The 19061-nt window shown below is 33.3% G+C and overlaps 1 protein-coding gene across 1 annotated transcript in view; it reads left to right on the forward strand.

The window, feature by feature from the left end:
- Positions 1-19061, forward strand: part of LOC132717984 (uncharacterized) — an 81370-nt gene that overhangs the window by 43176 nt on the left and 19133 nt on the right. The window contains exons 33-43 of the mRNA XM_060701592.1: positions 302-490; positions 1151-1270; positions 1834-2128; positions 2640-2760; positions 3127-3358; positions 3601-3755; positions 4039-11613; positions 12712-13146; positions 13498-14039; positions 14413-14534; positions 18102-18438. Coding sequence (XP_060557575.1) covers positions 302-490; positions 1151-1270; positions 1834-2128; positions 2640-2760; positions 3127-3358; positions 3601-3755; positions 4039-11613; positions 12712-13146; positions 13498-14039; positions 14413-14534; positions 18102-18438 — 10123 coding nt within the window. The remainder of the gene's footprint in view (positions 1-301; positions 491-1150; positions 1271-1833; positions 2129-2639; positions 2761-3126; positions 3359-3600; positions 3756-4038; positions 11614-12711; positions 13147-13497; positions 14040-14412; positions 14535-18101; positions 18439-19061) is intronic.

Below are 19061 nucleotides of genomic sequence, written 5' to 3' on the forward strand. Positions count from 1 at the left end.
ATGACAAAATGATTCCATTTTATAGACCTCTCACATCCAATGTCAGACAAATTCATGCCCTATAAATCTTTTACCCCTTGATAGATTTTTTTTGCTCATAGTAGTTGAATACACACACGAAAAATATGGTTATTGGCTTAGAACACTTAGAAGAATTCTGTTAAGCTGATTAGTCAGACTACAATTTGGAACTAATGCGTCCCTCTCATATTATGACTTGTTTAGTCAATAACTTATCACATACATACAGTCACATTTTGGAGTCTTAGTTTTGTCAAAATATGGATTGTATCTTTTTTAGGTGAATGTCTGCTACTACCTGAAGAGACTGCCCCAAAATGTGTATGTAACCACGGTTTCACTGGAACTGCTTGCGATTCTTGTATGGTAAACTTTGAAGGGAACAACTGTGAAAGATGTAGGACAGGATATATTGGTTACAACACAACTTGTGATGTCATTTGTGTGAATGGATTTGCTACAGAAAAAGGTCTGTATGTTATGGAGCTTATGTTACCTCAATGTGTCATGTTTGTGCATGGAATGAGAGAAATAAATGATGTTCTTTTTGACTTTACTTTACTGTAACAGGCAAAATTAATTCCAATATAACAAAGAGTTTAGTCCCAATATTAAAGGCACAGCTTGTGGCATTTTGCATTCAAATGTATTACAGAAAGTAAGGGGGGGGGGGAAGACATAAGCATTTTTAAGAAATGTTTGTTATTACAAAAAACTTTTCTGAACAGATGTAGTAAAGTGTATTGTTTGAAAAGTAAGCAGCCTTTGCCACAAGTATATATCAATTTAGTCTATGCAGGTTTTTTACTGTTTTGCTTACTAATTTCACATTTTTATCTTGATCCTAAAATTGATATTTAACAGTAATAGACACTGGAATCTGGAACAAATCTATTTAAGAAATACATAGGGTTAACATAAGTGTCATGCCCAGTGCTCAAACTTGTTATTCTGAGGTAGGTTAACAGAACATTGCCCATACTAAGGTAATTGGGCTGATGTGGACAATATAGAACCGTGAAAATATTTGGGTGGTTGGTGTCAATATAGAAACATAATGATTGCAGGCGGATGTGGAAAATATAGAAACCTAAAAATCATATTTAACTAGATTTATGACTAATTACAGGTGGTAGAGTTTGTGAATGTCATGATGATGACATTAAAGGACACTGGATCAATCCTCAAACTGGCTGTACTGATTGTTTAAAAGGCTGGAGTAAACCTACATGTACACAGTGTGCTTCAAGTAAGTATTAAAGCCATACCTTTATCAAATACAGACAAATATTATGTTACTTGAATAAATTTTTAAAATTTAGAAATAAATGTGGGAAACAATGAAAGATACCTTATCTAATGCTAGTTTGAAATAAGGCATCAGTAAGACACATAGTAACCAAAAACTTTAAAGATATAATATAAAAGTAGAAAACTGCACATGTCATACTCTTGGTTTTTTTTTAAATCATTAATGCCGAGACTTGTTTTACCCTGACACATGTATGAGAGTTCATAAGTGTTAAATGGTTATAATTTGGTAATATTTTGGGGGAGTCAGTTCTAGAATTTATCTGATTTAAAAAATATGAAATTATCAATTTTTCAAGTTAAATTCTAATGAGGGAGAGGAACTCATATAAGTTTTCTTTCATTCTAATCCCTTTCATGTAACAATTAAATACATATAAAATGTAATAAATGTAAAATATTGAAATATATATGTTTAAACTAAATTTTAATGCTATTTAAAAACTAAATTTTAATGCTATTTAAAAACTAAATTTTAATGCTATTTAAACTTTGTTTTAGATTTTGATGGCCCATATTGTGACATAGAATGTATTGACGAGCAGGGATATTTTGTGGATGACCACGATGGTGAAGTTGTAAATTCCTCAGTTGTCCCAGTGTTTAGATGTGTAGAGAACATTGGGTCTGACAATTACAAAGCTTGGTTTGGCTACGAGAATTTAAATCCGAACAACATTTACATTAAACTGAAAGGTGAAAACTCAAATTACTTAAACAAAAGAAGAGTGACTTCTGGCACAAACCTACCCACAAAATTCATATCTGGAACTGTGAAATATGCAATGGTTATAGGGTAAGTCATAGATTTCATAAAAGAAGACTGATAGTTTATGTCACAAGTTAAAATTCAATCTTTTTCAGCATATTGATGAATTATACAAATATATGTCGGCAGTTTGAAACGGGATATTACAAATATGACAGTTACAAACATGTTTAAACTGATGCTTGAATTTTGATAATTAATATAGCGATAATGTCATTTGTGACATTAGGATATTAAATCACATTCAGTTTAGGTGTAAGTATTTCAATAATTTTTATAATTTGATTTTATAATATTGATACATGTAGCTGGTAAAAATTATAATGACCAATCTAAGCTTTTTATATTTTAATCAATATTTTATTTAATTGTCGAAATTCTTTCTCACACATTCTCAAATTATTAGATTCCTGCATTTTTATGCAAATAATGAATTAAATGTTTAGCATTGCAAAGTTTTGAGTTAAACATCTTAGAAATTAGTTTTTTGATCTCAGCTTTAAGGTAAAGTCATGTTATATGAAACATTTTGTTACAGACCTGCAAACTTAACAGTTATAAAAGAATACAGTTGGCGAATAATTACAATGAAATTTAATTACACAAGTATCCTGGCCAGTGTTGACCCATCTATTGTTTGTCAAGAATCTCCTGAATTGGTGAGAAATTTCTTTCATTGTACATTTTCAACTGAATTTTTTTTTACAAAATACCAATTTCAGTAGTTACAGCAGTAGAATGGAACCCTAACAAAGTAGTGAATATTCTTTACGCTTTTTATTTTGCATGTTTCTATTTAATTAAAATGCAGTTGTCCATGTTATGTAATTGCAAATTACAGTTTGTACTTCAATTGCAATGGATTTATACCAACTTAATTATCATTTGATTTTTTTCTATTTTTAGATCATCTTAAGTTTAAATAAAGCTTGAGAATTTCATCTAGGATTTAATAGGACTTTCTTGAAATAATAGATTTTTGCAGAAATATTGCATTTTTAAACAATTTTTATTATTCTATCCAGGATGGTTTACCTAGAATTGTTGGACATTGCAAATGTAAGCATGGTTACTATGGAGAATCATGTAGAAATGAATGCCCAGGTGGAGGCAGCAATCCATGTTTTGGTAATGGAATATGTGACACGGCATCTGGCGAATGCAAATGTGACATAGGTGCTAATCAGAACAACAGTTGCCAATCTTGTCTCCCTGGATGGTTTGGTAGTGATTGCAAACTCCCGTTAACCGTAAGAGGTAATGATTAAAACAAAAAGAATTGGACCCATTTAACCCACTGCAGAATGAAAGCAGATTATGATAAATGATACTGACTAAATTGCAGAATTATATAGTTTATTTTTGCTTTGGCATTTCCAGCTATAATTTCAACCTGGTAAGATTTTATGTGTATTACCAATTGAAATAAATCTAAGCTGATGAAATATTTTATAAAAAAAATGGCAAAAATATTGTTTATCATGAATATTTGTTTTCAGATTCATCAAAAGAATGGTACACAGGAATGATATATGGCTTTGGTAGCTGCCAGACATTTGACGGAACTAAATATGATTGCAATGCATTTGGTCAATACCTTGTGACAAGTGTAAAAATTGGAATATCTCAAGAACTAAAAATATTTGCACTAAGGGTAAACAAACGTTAAATCAATTTAACTGATTTTGAGTTTTCAACAGAAATAGTATTGTTGTGAAAATTGACATGATGACTTTTGCTTTTGGAATAAATAACGTCAAATTAAAAAGAAAAACATTCAAATTTATCAATCAGCATTTGCTTTGTCATGATGTATTAAATGATGACAATTAACAATTGGGAAACTTTTAGTGCCAAATATTTTCCTTTTTGATAGGTAAGACCACAATTAATTATTTTAGAAAAATATGTGTAAATTCAAGTTTTATTCTTTTCAGGTGGCAAGTTCTAACAGATTGGTTACTGCAGTCACAAAAGCTGTTGCCATCACTTTATCAAGTAAAATTTTAGTTATACAAATAGATAAAGAAGGCTTGGGTAGTAAAACATGGCTAAATGGTGAAATATTTGCAATTGGAAGTGGACTTGAAATTGCCACTGATGTTACAGTAATTCAAATGTCACCCACTCAATTTGTCTTAACAATATCAACAAACTTTTATGTAAATATTGACATCCGTAAATACTCGATTGACATATTTGTGAAAAGCAAAGCTACTGTCTGTATTTCTTCCACTGGTTTACTTGGATCATGTGATATGGATCAAACAAATGATTTTAAACTATCTGATAGCAACATTCTTCAAGAAGGCAGCTTATTGTATGATCTTACAGTTTCCAACATTGAAAATTTGTTTCTGCCATCTTGGCAGAGTGATGATGAAATATTTACACACATAATACATGGGATTGTTGAGAGTTCAGCTCAAACTTGTCTTGAAATTAAATCTAGCCCAATGGAAAGTGAACCCTTACATTTCTTTACTGATGCTGAACTTACCGTTGACATTAGTTTTCGTATAGATTCGGATCACGGGACATGTTCCACTTTATGGTCGTACAAGAATCCGTCTGGGCATGTATTTTCTGTATTGGTTTGTGAGATGTATATTTCATTTCTATATTTTTCACAAAGTGAGCAAATAACTGTTATAAATACGTTACCCGTACAGCTTTCAACATGGTATCAGTTGTCCATGGTTTGGACTAGTTCAGAAAAAATGTTAAATTTCTACCTAATAGAGGATGGTTTATCTTACAGTAATGCATTTATACATGGAAGCATTGGGCTAAACACATTTGCCCCAGGCGGTACATTCATGCTTGGTACAACTCATTACCTCTCCCATAGTTTTGATGGATTTATAGACAACTTACTTATCTGGAAGTCTTCATTTACTTTGAAGGAAATTTTAGCTCGAGCATTTACTGTCATTATGGTTGAAAGGGAAGATGACCTATCTTACATTTGGAGATTTAATGAAGGTCGAGGTTTCAAAACGTATGATTCTACACGTCATCAGAAAATATTCAAATGGCAGATTGGCAATTGGGCAGATATTCACTGGAAAATCGGCGCATACAAAATGAAATATTCATTTTTTCACAGTAAAAAAGACATTATTCTGTCACAGTCATCAGATTCTGATATTGAAAATTGTAAAGCTACAATAGCCAATATCCCTGGGACTGAACTTCTTGCAAAATCTGTAACTTATTTGTTCCTTACAGAATGTCTCATAAGCAAGTATCTTGTTCAAGAATTCGAAGGAATATATTCTCTTGCTACTGCAATAAGTGAACAAATAAACTTTGATCGGACATCAGCAGATTACCCTTTGAAATCTATTTGCAATGTCTACCCAGGTTTGTCTAACTGGTATGGCATTAATTGTAATAGATATTGCGTTACTGGAGCTGGCCTTCTAACATCAGAAATATGCAGCTGCAACCCTGGTTACTTCGGAGAAAGCTGTCAACATCAATGCCCATCTGCTCGTGGAAAAGTTTGCGGTGGGGGTATTTGTGACACAAACACTGGCCAATGTACATGTTCATCAACAAGGTATGACCCAAAGAGTGGTTGTGAGTTATGTACTCGTGGATGGATTGGTAAAGATTGCTCGTCAGTTGGGGCAAATATTCCAGACGATTTACCTAAGTTCTCAGCAGTATGCTTCGGGCAGGGGTATTGTAACATGTTTGATGGCCAAGCGTTTAATATAAGGACACCTGGAGAATATCTTTTATTTCAGAAAACGTCAGCTGTTCTCAAGGTTTTTGTGAGGATGAAACCTTGTGCCGGAAGTAGGACATGTATACAGCAAGTTTGGTTTCATTTAGCCTCAGATGACTTCACAATTAAAATGCCATTGACCGACAACAAACCAATTATTTTGCATCACAACAACAGAAGAATTTCATTAGATAGCCTTGGTACCTACCGAATAAATGCTGATGCTTCAATTTCATGGATTGATAAAGTGACTTTACAGTTCGTTCTTGGACAGGTTACTGTTCAGGTGTCATACGTTAGACTGTCTCCTTACCTTTCAGTGAACGTTAAAACAAAATGCTCTTACAATGATCAAACAGGGCTACTGGGAAATTGCAATCGTAATACCGATGATGACTTTCTGGATAGTGCAGGTCGAGCTGTTGCTTATAAAGACGTCAGTGATGACATCATAGATAACCAGTTTTCTTTATATTTTACAAGAACTATATCTGTCCGTAACCATTTTATATATGGATATCCAGACACTTCACTTACAGAACCAGAAAATATGGCTAAAGGGTATAGTTTGTTTTTCAATAGAAGTGGTGCTATGACTGGCAAAGTACCCTCACATTTGTTTTATGACGAAAGCCATTTGAATGTGTCTTTAGAAATAAAAATCAAATGTCTAGCTGAAACAGGTTTCATTGTAGGATACTATGTGTCAGATTCGACAAAACAGTTTGCTTTGTACGTGAATAATTCCATGCTTGAAGTATATATACATCAACAAATTTTTACAACAGACATGCAATTAACCATTGGGAAATGGTATCATATCATAACATCATTCCAGGTCACAGATAATTTCTTTAACGTTTTTGTGTACTCTGGTGGATCTCTCGAATATTTTACTCGATTTGATGCAACTGACTTATTTTTCCCTCCATCTGGGAACCTTTTTGCAGGGGAGTGGATCATTGATCCACCTTTACCATTATCTCCTTTTTATGGACTAATCGGAGAATTAAGAATGTGGAATATATATTTAGACATTCAAATGACATACCAGTTGGCCAATGATGCAGACATAAGTAAAATCACAGGACTTATTTTAAATTACCAGTTCACAGAAGGTTTTGGTTTTACTTCATATGATTTGGTGTTTCATATCGGAATGACGATTGCAGAAATTGAAAATAAAGTGGCTTGGATTCTCTCCGACAAACCTGGTAAGGCAACAATCAGCCAAACCGTTTTAAGCTCTCAAGAGGTCAAGCGAATTATTGAATGTGAAAAAATGTTTTCAATAGCATCACTGAGTAATGCATGTAATGGATTTGGTGAAGATTTTTCAACATTTTACATAGATGCTTGTAAAAATGACAACAGTTACGTTCCAACACTTCAGGCCTATGTTACCATCTGTATCGCCATTTTACGTCCGGTTATAAATCCAGTTACAGATTTATGCAGAGATCATAGATCCAGTCACTATGACACATTTTGTGGAGAGTTTTGCCAGCATGGCACGCCCACGTATCATGGATGCACATGTGATATTGGATTTTGGTCTTGGAATTGTGCAAATGAATGTCCAGATCGTATAGGTGCCGATAAATTACCATGTAATAGCCATGGATCATGTGACAAAGACTCAGGAAATTGTATTTGTTTTACAAACTTTAATGAAACTAACAATTGTGAACGTTGCTTAGAGAATTTTACAGGTGAATATTGTGAAAAGGCTAAACTGGTACTGCCAGACCTACCTATCAATAAGAATGTCACCAACCCTGTCAGAAAGATTTGTCAAATATTTGGCTCTTTGAAAGTAAAAACATTCAACAATAATGTCATTTCAGTACAGAATTCTGATGAATGGATCTTGATAGACCCTCTAACAAACGGTTACCCTGAAATAAGAGTAAGAACAATTCAGTGCAGAAAGAAAATTTGTTTAAAGTCCATTCAAATCTCATACTTGTCTGAAATTATTCTTATTGGTGGCATGAGTAAAAAGAAATCTGAAAGAATAAAAGTAAATGAAAACTTTGGCACATCTACGATGCAAAATTTCCTTTTTACATCAAAGTCAGAAAACACTTTCATTCTCAAAAGCAAGAAAAGTACATTGAACAATTATTTTAAACTACGGGTGCATTTTACAAGAAAAGGATATTTGTCTCTTCTAATGAAACTTGACTGCAATAACTGCACAAGAAGCACACTGTGTAAACCGGATTCTGTATTTTTGGATACATACAAGCCAAATGATTCATCAAGTTTTAGTCATATCACTATTCCCAAATCAAACCAGAGTTTATCAGATAGTTTAGATGAACCAAATACTGAAGCACTATTTAGTTTAACGTTAAATCGGTCAGACGAAAGAGATGATTTTAATGAGCCTTTCATATCAAATGTTTCCGCTACAGGGGATAAATTCACGATCATATCATCAAATATTTTGACTAATGTCTTCTCGCCAACTGAAAGAAATTCTATACAATTCAGTTTAAGGCTGAATGAAGGCAGTTCAGGTGGCATATTTCAGTATGTTGGCGAGTCAACATTCACGCTATACATAGAAAATGGTAGAATTAAAGTGCATGCGGATTCAGCTATTATTGATACATTTATAAATATCCAGACAGGCAACTGGTGTGATATTAAAATGTCATATGATGATATTGGGCAGATCATAACATTACTTGTAACATGCAACGAAGAAACCGGAAAAGAGCCAATTACAAAAACAAGTATATTTCCTATACCTGCACGATGTTTTACACCGAATGGAAGACTAGTTATTGGAAAACCTATCGGAGCTTTTAATACATCTTTAGGAGTGGTCTGTGGTGGATCATTTACTGGTGAAATAGATGATTTCTATGTGTATAAAGGAAATGAAAAAGAACCTTTGATCTACTTCAATTTTGATAAAGTTGTGGGTCAGAAAATTACTGATTCCTTAGGTACGATAAATTACCTAAAAATTCATGACCCATACAACAAAGGTGCATCTAAGTTCACAATATCGACTAAACCATCAGTTTTAATATCAACGGAAGTGAAATCTGAATTTTCTGACAAGGCTATGTATGAACAAACAAGGAACAAGTGTACTCAGATCTTTGACACTCCAAGCATAAAACATTCATGTTCAAGTCTAGGTGTAACTACAAAAGAACTTTTTATAGGGATTTGTATGGATGAGGTTGCTGATGATGGTAATGCTGTGTTTTCATTCCAGTCTTACTTAGCTCTCTGTAATGAACAACTTTACGAAACAAACGAAAACGAGGAAAACGAGTCGCAAGATAATGATACAACGCGATACCTGTGCCATGAAGATTTTGTCAGTGCCGGCTACGTTGGCAAGGACTGTAATATTAAATGTGTCTATCCTGAACCAACTGGAGACGGTCTTACTTGCACTTGTGCTAAAGGTTATTGGGGAACAAGTTGTAATTTTGAATGCCATGGAAGTGCAGAGATGCCTTGCAGTAATCACGGTATTTGCGATTCCCAAACCGGCCAGTGCACATGTAGCTTCAATAGGCAAGGGAATGATTGCTCTCAGTGCGCAAAGAACTGGTATGGTAAAGATTGCAATGTTATGATTCAAAGCAAAATTTTCTCGACAAATAAATTTACAGCTTCAATAACAAGTAACAGTTATCTCAAAACGTTTGATGGAGCTTTCATACAAATAAACAATGACGACAGACCATTTACTATTTTCCAAGATCCTACAATTCAAATTGAAGCACTCAAAGGACCAACAGACTTGTACCTAAGCGCATTAATGGCCATAGCAATTAATATTGAAGGGAAAATTATAACTATCTATCCGCAGAATTCAGGAACCATCAAGGTGAACGGTCAGATAATTTACCTTGGTCAGATGGATTTACAGTTTGGATATAAAATTGAGAAAATCAGTGAGACAGAGATTGTTGTAACAGGGCCAAACAACTTTGAATTTAAATGCACTATCATTAAAGGTGACGGTCTGCAAATAGGAATGTCTATCAGTAAAACGGGTTGCAGTTCATCAAAGGGTATTTTCGGTAAATGTTCACAGGGTGATTCTACCAAATGCTCAAATTCAGATTTTGTTTGTATAATTGACCACATTGGTATTGTTGAAGCAGCAAAAACCAACAATATTGACAAGGCAGCTTTATATAAGTATTTCAAATCTGTAAGTAAACCTTTTACGGAAACAATATTTGCAAATATTCGGCAATCAAAAGTAACATCAGGAACAGCAGTACGAATTTCAGGCGGTGGATACGTGTCTTTGCCAGTTATTGATACAGATACCTTTGGTGTACACACTTATGAATTAGCAATCGAAATACGACTAAAATTTGAAATTGCTTTCACTTGCACAATCATGAGTATTGCAAATAAAATGGCAACGTTTGGTATCGTGATTGTAAATGATAAATATTCAATACAATATGGTTTATGGAATTACAATACAAACATACACGTTGTAACTGGACAATGGACAAGTATAGGTTTATCACTAAATGAAACATCTGGTTTGCTTCTTTTCCATGAAATACATGAGACAAGTTACGGACAATACAAGCGAATCAACATTTCAGATGCCATTAAAGAATATGGGCCTCCAATTGTAGAAGGGAGTACAACTTTGCTAGGGAAATGGCAAAATATAACCACAATTATCAAGACACCTGGTCCTGGTGATGCTAAATTATTGCCTGTATTCATTTGTGATAGGATTCTTATTTATAATAATCTAAAATCAATTAACGACTTTGTTGATCTCTTTATTTTAAATATTCATAAAATTTCACCCGTTAATCTGCCATTACACGATTCTGACACATCTTTAAGATTGATGATTTATCTTATAATAGGAGTAAATTTCAATGACGGTGCTGGCTTTGTTATAAAAGATTTTGTTCATGGAAAATTTGGATATATTGGCCTGACTGGCAATGTAGAATGGGTAAATAGTGATCCACCTATAACGCATTACAGTGTACCTATTCAAAATGGTGTTGATCTTATACCGGAATCTTTGTCAAATGCTAACGCAACCAGTTTTTGTTCATCTTTAAAGGAAAATCTTGAAAAGAAATGTCCCAGTATGTCAAACCTTTTGAATTTCTTTTCTGTATCTTGTATAAACGACATTCTTCAAACGGGCGACAATAATAATGCCATTGATACCGTAGTAGCTACCTTAGATGAATGTGTTCGTCAAGACCAATACACGGAGCAACCAACCGACGATTTGTGCAAATCCTTTGGCAATAGAAAATTTCCAGTTTTTGGAGGAGAAGATTGTAAGCAGAAATGTTCGTATGGAAATTTCAAAGCAGGAGTATGTGTATGTGACAGTGGGTATTATGGTGAAGAGTGTCAGTTAGAATGTCCAGGTGGTCATCATTCGCCATGTGCTGGTCATGGTAATTGTGATATTGTGACAGGAAAATGTAATTGCGATGTTGAATGGAGCGGAAATGACGTTTGTAGTATTTGTAATAAGGATTGGAGTGGAAGTAACTGTGACCTATTCAACGCAGACCCAAATATTGGTGACATTGATATTGGAGATGACGAAGATCACATTGATGACTCTATTGATGTAAACAGTACAATACCATCTATTATAGATGATGGTAAAGGAATGACGTGCAAGGTTAAAGGTAAAAAAGGGAAGGTTACAATGTTCAACTCCAAGGGGAAGAAGTTGAGCAAAACATTCGACAAAGCTCTGTTGCTTGAGGTGAAGAATCTACGTATTTTGGTGAGTTCTAATAATAATTTTTTGCAATCTAGAAAAAAACATGTGCTATAAAAGTGTTTAATAGTAAAAGATGCATAATATTTGGTTTAATGTTGGGAAAAGAGAAACATTTTTTATTGACAAATTTAACAAAGTTATTATGTATGTACCTTCTATAGAACACTTTCTGTTTATTAAATGTTGAAGATAAAGTCTGTGTAAATATTGCAACAAAATGAACAAAAGGTAAGACATATCCCCTTTGATAACGGAGCAACAAGACAATTTTAAGATTGTTATTTCATCGGGCCAGGCAGTTTCTCTGTGATAATTGATCTCGAACTTACGAGTCTAATGTCATTTATCTGACACCAATCAGAAATCATGTGGGATTAGTTCATTTTGCTCATTTTTGGATAGTTGTCCATGAAAGCAAGTAAGGTTGTCCGATTGCTAATTTACGACCAAAAATGCATTTAGAATAGCGTAATTCTGACAAAACAAACCCATGAGTCCTATAAATGTCATCTTGGGAACATTCTGTATTTACCCATGATGGTAATAATACTTATAATTTAAATATCAATATTCTATTAAAATATTTTCTTTAAATACAAGAAGCAATCAGGTGATTCGTAACATAAGGCTGGTGTTATTATTACTTCACTTCAACCTTTGCAGAGATCTTTTATGTTAAAAAAAAACAAATAAAAACTTTGAATATCAAAAACATTAATGATAAAAATAAAGTGGAACCTTTACAGATTGTGTGTCCATGGGCGAATGCTCTAGGTCATTGATTTTATTTGCCCCTCACCCCTTTGGATTGAAATCCCGACAGGGACTTTGGCTTTTGTCATGTGAGAAGCTATCCAGCTGGTTTCCGACCGTCTGTGTTTTTTCTCAGGTGTCCGTTCATGCCTGAAATAATACACGAAAGGGCACCTGAGATCATCCTCCACCAGTAAAGCTGGAAAGGCGTTATATGACACACCGTGTGTTGGTGACAAAATTCAACAAATATGTTTTAATTAAATGCTTATTTTTCTGCGGTAATATTTGAATGTGCAACAATGTTATATAAAGCATTTCATTAATTTAATAAATGTTCTATTGCAGATCCGACAAAATATAATAAAAAAGAAAGCAAAACGAAAGTTGGTGGTCGACAAAGTATTTTTAACATACAAAAGTGAATTTATAAACTTTGAAACCATTCAGAAAGGATCTACAAAAAGTGGCAAACGTAAATTTAAAGCCTTTGTAAATGGAATTCGATGGAAAAAGAAAACGAAAATTGACAAAACCATTGGTGGCATGTGGATAATCAATAAAAATCCAAAAGTAGTTACAGTGAACATTTCTGAAATAGGGTTTACAATGGACGTTAAAAGAGGGAGTGTCTTCTTTCAATTAGACATAAAACTATTGTCAAGCAAGTGGAATACAACGGGTCTCTGTAATTACGTTCCAACATCAGTGAATTACTTGATAAAAAAAGACTACAAGGTGTACACATCATCTGAACCAGTTCGATCGGAAACGGGAACTTATGTAAGTAACTTTTAAGAAAATAATTTAAGTAAATAAACAAGAGGTATTTATAAATTATTATTTCTGCAACAATTCAACTTATCTTATGTCTTAAAATGTATTGTATTCTAAAGGCTTTGATAAGGTCAATGCAGATCACTAATAAGAAACATAGGTATTGTATTCTAACTTTTAATTTTCTTGCATTCCAATTGTAATTATGTTCACATTTTTGTCTTAAAATATTGATATGTTTGATACGACATCATAATACCAATTTGATTATACACATGCATTTCATGTTTGATTTGATATTTATGACAATAGAATAAAAGAAAATTATTGCACAACTTTTTTTTTCTGAAATTTCAGTGTACAGCGGATACAGACTTCAGTATAGATTATTACATTGACAGTACAGACATCTCAGATAAGGTCACTGGATCAGCAATTTGTTGTAATTCAGCAAGTGCCAGTGTTACCTCATTCAAATTATTTGACAACTTAACGGAAGAAACAACTATCTCGTTTTATTTGAAAACTTGTTCTGGCTGTTATGGTGTTATTTTTTCATACGACAACAAGAAGCCTTTCAGTCTAGACTACAACGGTACTCTAAGTATTTATTATGGTAGAAACCAATGGATGTCAGAAATTAGACTGTCAGATAACATTTGGTACCAGATTGTATTATCTTATTCCAAACAATTAAGGAGGATTGATTTGTATGTTTTCAATATTTACAATAAAACAAGCCCCGAAGTTTTTACAATTAATGATTTTAAAGCAGCAAATCCATTTGTGAATGGTGGAGATCTCTCACTCGGAAAGTTCCAGGTCAGCCAAGAAATAAAGAAATGGAAAAAGCTTGATTCCTTTGTTGGGTGTTACGACTCATTAGGATTTGCTTCCAGGTAACATACATATTTAAGATGTAAACTTAAGAATAAAAGTATGCATATTGTCTAATAAAATATATCAAACGATTTATTTGCAACCTTAAAATAAAATCAAAATGAAACCAAAATATCTGCACTTACGGTACTTCCTTTGTTTATGTCGACAGTTAAAAGTTTACAATTACACTGAATTATATCTGAAAATTGAGAGCGTATGGTATAATTGTGTATAGTTACATTTATTGATATTTCCTTTCACTTGTGCAAGTCATTCAGATGTACAAAGCAACTGTTGTTTGTTTATTTCATGTTGTTGGTTTTTGTTTTGTTTTGTTTTTGTTTGTGGTTTTTTTTCTTCAATATTTTTAACCTATCATTCTTATTTTAGATACCTTGATGCCGCTACTGTATCTGAACTGTTCACAAAACCAATGGATTGGGTCAAACAATATATAACAGACATAGGTGCAAAATTCTACTACTACGATTTTGATGATGATGCTTTTTATTGTAAGTTTACTTATCTTTTTCCAAGTCGAGAGAAAGAGCAATTTCTTTCTAAGTATATGTTAGTGTTCATCCGTGCTGTTCTACAGAAATAAGAAACTTCATTGGGAACGACAGTGACAGGAGAACGTTTCTAATTTCTGTTCTGTATAACAGCTACGGATACTTTATGTCAAGCTTTATTTGGCCAAACAATCACTCACTTTATTACGTCACTATGCAGTTCTATGAAGTACTATGAATAATAGAAGTCGACTATGAACGATATAGTATGGACTTTGTACTTCTATGAAAATTAACTCACAGAAATTTTTAAGAAATACAGCGTTTTCATTTGATGACAATTAAATTTAGACACTAAAGATTAAAAGAAAGTGTCACAGTTAATGAAATGACAATTTTAATTTTATAATTTTGTTTTTTAATAAATTTCTTGTTACTTTTTGTAACATATATACAGATAGTGTTGCAAATTAGTATTAAGGCGAGATGATAATGGCATGTCAGTGCCTACTTGTTTTTATTACATGAACTCCCTTTGCTTCAGCATTTACAATGTTGTAAACTGTACACTGTTGATATTTTGAAAGTTATTTTATGTCTCCTTGGATCAGAATTATGCTTTGGTTACAGTGCATTTCTTGAATAACTAAACAATGTGCAAGTTACTTTGGTAAAGTACAAGAAGATTGTGCAGATTGTTGGAGTGTGTATTTTATGCCTCCCAAAGGCAGAGCAAATAATAGTCTCCGCATTCTGTCTATTCGTCCTTGAAAACTTTTGTCTGGAAAAAATCTTGAAAAGTATTGAATGAATTTAAATATTACAACACACAGTGTTGGAGACCAGTGAGACCAGGAAATGCAATGTCCAAGAAATATAATAAGAAATATAATTATACATTGCTCAGTATTTATATAATCTTAAATCCCTTTAGATACTAATGCTTGACCAAATTATAACTCTTAAACTGTCAATTATGTCACATTGAAATAGAGACCAGTAAGAGAAAACGCAATATCAAAGAACCATTACCCTACATTGCTTGGGGGGCAGGGGACCTAAAAATGAAAAATTTTGTATTTCAGTGTGACCAGAAACACAATTCCAAATATTTCAAAATCTGTTTCACAGGCAGATAACCAGTTGCACAGCATTATTCAATGATATATGACAAACATTGAAGAAAATAATAGTTTGCATGCATTGCTCCTTCAAAAAATGACTGACAGCAATTTATATTTACCCCCACCCAGCCAAAATCACACCTAAAAAATACCAATATGGGCAATCTTCATGAAGGTGCAGCATACTCCAGAATCCGCCCGATTCCTTTAAAAATATCAGTAACATGCAGTGCAAGCTATAGCATTTTCAGAAATGACAAATAAAGTGTCTGTCATACGTTTAGATTTTTCACAAAATTTATCTGAAATTTCTTACTTGTTTGGCGCCAACTGTCAAACCTTGATTTTTAACTTTTTCACCTCCATTCGGAGAGTCAGAAATACATACAAAGCTACAAAAATGCTTAGTTTCGGGTAAAAACCCAAAAATATATCTCATTTCCTACACACAAACAAGAAAGAATTACAATGACAGAGAAATATCAGAAGTTATCAGTACCTTCAAAACACCATGTCTGAGTTATAAAAAATTTGACCGGGGCCATCATACGAATATGTCCCCTGCCCCCTTAAGATTTTTTATGTGATCCGCATTAAAGCGTTTCCTTTTATTTTCTTAAAATATGGAGTATTTCGCATTAAACGTTAACTTCGAAAAGTGAATACTGCGGTTACTTTGTATTTAATCAAATATTTAAAAAAGACCATATTTCAGGGGAAGTAACTAGTACAATGACCATGCCTGTTATATGATTTACTTAATATCAAGTGCCAGGAACCTGTGAGATGGTTATTTTTCTGTATTCCACCTTCATTTAAATACCATAAAGTATTTTCAGAGTATTTAAAGTCTTTTGGAAAGAGATTATAGCAAGAAAAACAATATTACAGCCACATTTAATGTCCAAAAATGCATTTTACAGGACACCAGACCCCATTTATTCTGGCATACACCTGAAAGTGCAGTAAAGATACCACTGTTGACTTATATGACGTTATATACATTTGTAACAATTAAAAGTGCTCAATTATGCATTATTATGTCAATTTGCACAATATAAAACTGTTAAATCTGGATAAATGTGCACATTCTGTGAAGTACAGTGTTTGCCAAAATTCCAAATTTTTATTACCTCCCTTGACTTTACAGTATACTAACTTTACATAACTTGATAAATCCTACCAGTCACTTCAAATTTTGACTAACAAATGTAGAAGGAATGTTTATGGGCCCATTTGGGTCAATTCCAACACATTTTATAAATTTGAAAATTTCCTTAAGGGGGCAGGGGACCTAAAAATGAAAAATTTTGTATTTCAGTGTGACCAGAAACACAATTCCAAATATTTCAAAATCTGTTTCACAGGCAGATAACCAGTTGCACAGCATTATTCAATGATATATGACAAACATTGAAGAAAATAATAGTTTGCATGCATTGCTCCTTCAAAAAATGACTGACAGCAATTTATATTTACCCCCACCCAGCCAAAATCACACCTAAAAAATACCAATATGGGCAATCTTCATGAAGGTGCAGCATACTCCAGAATCCGCCCGATTCCTTTAAAAATATCAGTAACATGCAGTGCAAGCTATAGCATTTTCAGAAATGACAAATAAAGTGTCTGTCATACGTTTAGATTTTTCACAAAATTTATCTGAAATTTCTTACTTGTTTGGCGCCAACTGTCAAACCTTGATTTTTAACTTTTTCACCTCCATTCGGAGAGTCAGAAATACATACAAAGCTACAAAAATGCTTAGTTTCGGGTAAAAACCCAAAAATATATCTCATTTCCTACACACAAACAAGAAAGAATTACAATGACAGAGAAATATCAGAAGTTATCAGTACCTTCAAAACACCATGTCTGAGTTATTAAAAAATTTGACCGGGGCCATCATACGAATATGTCCCCTGCCCCCTAATGCTTTATTAATAATCTCCCTTTATAATACTTTAACATGCTTATCTCAAACTCAACTCAAAAAACAGTGGTAGTTTTCCCTGATCAGTAAAGAAATCATGCTTAGTGTACAAACAAGTGAAAAATTTACGTGAAAAAGAATATTCATAAAAAAATAACAAAAACATTGAATGGACGGCATTTTTGGTCACATGATAATTTATTATATCCTTAATGAAGGAAAATGTGGCATAATTGTGGCTTAATATTTGAATGATTCCCCAAAATGATGCATAAAACTCTTAAATAATAGTTGTCCAGAGTCAAACTTAAAAAGTGAATATTATATGTAACTACAAGACTACGAGGTTGTGAATTTGTGTTTGTCATTTGTTTTGTGAAGATGAAATTATATTGCTTAGTTTATAATAATCTTTAATATAAAATTGAACAATAAAAACAGAATGGATGTATAACTTTGGTGTGTTTAGATGCTCAAGTGCTGTACTTTTTTCTCTTTTTCAATATTTAGCTGAAGGATATATGGAACTGGATGAAGATTTAGCTGGTGATTCCGGTAACCAGGATGAAAGGAATCGAATGAAGATAAACAATTTACCTCTTAGATCATGTTACCAAAGGGTCTCGGACAGCCCTCAGTATGATATGCAAATCAATGTGAATGAAAATCGTAAGAAACGAAGTGTTTTTTCACCATGGCCACCTACTGTTTCACACAGTGATTTGATAACGAAAAGGGCGGATGTTATAAGAAATCTACATCAGCAGATGAAAAGAGATATTGTCATTGTCAATTACGACTCTCTCTGTAACAATATATTCAATGGTGCTACATCAACACTAGCAATGTAAGTATAATTTTATTCCATTTTTGCCTGCTTAGCATAATATCAGATTTGTAATCCAAGGGTTGTTGGTTTGATCCTCAGGGTAGATGAAATCTTTACTTGACAATTAATCTTGAACATTGAGTCTAATGGTCATTTGTCTTTTACCACTGATTCAGAGATCGTCGGTCATTTGGGGAGAAGTCAGTAATAACTGAGGTTGGTCATACAGGAAAGCCAGTAAGGTGAACATAAATTAGCCCCACATCAGGGCGGTCATGGATTTTTATGCCCCCGGCATATAATGGCTGGGGCATATAAGTGTTACCCTGTTCCGTCATTCCGTCCTTCCGTCATTCTGTCATTCCGTCATCATCAGTTTCCTTTCATTATCTAAGTAACGGTTGTACATATTCAACTCAAACTTGACATATGGATATGTCATGAGAAAATACAGGTCAAGTTCGAACTTTGTCATGGTTCAATGATTATTGTCAGAGTTATGCCCCTTTTACTTTGAAAATAATATGAAATTTTCAGTTTCCGTTCATTATCTCCGCAACGGTATTACACATTCAATTCAAACTTGACATATGGATACATCAAAGGAATGCGCAGGTCAAGTTCAAATTTGGTCATGGTTC

Source organism: Ruditapes philippinarum, unplaced genomic scaffold (genome assembly GCF_026571515.1).
Source record: "Ruditapes philippinarum isolate M1 unplaced genomic scaffold, ASM2657151v2 ctg1723_1_1_1_1, whole genome shotgun sequence".
NCBI lineage: Eukaryota > Metazoa > Mollusca > Bivalvia > Venerida > Veneridae > Ruditapes > Ruditapes philippinarum.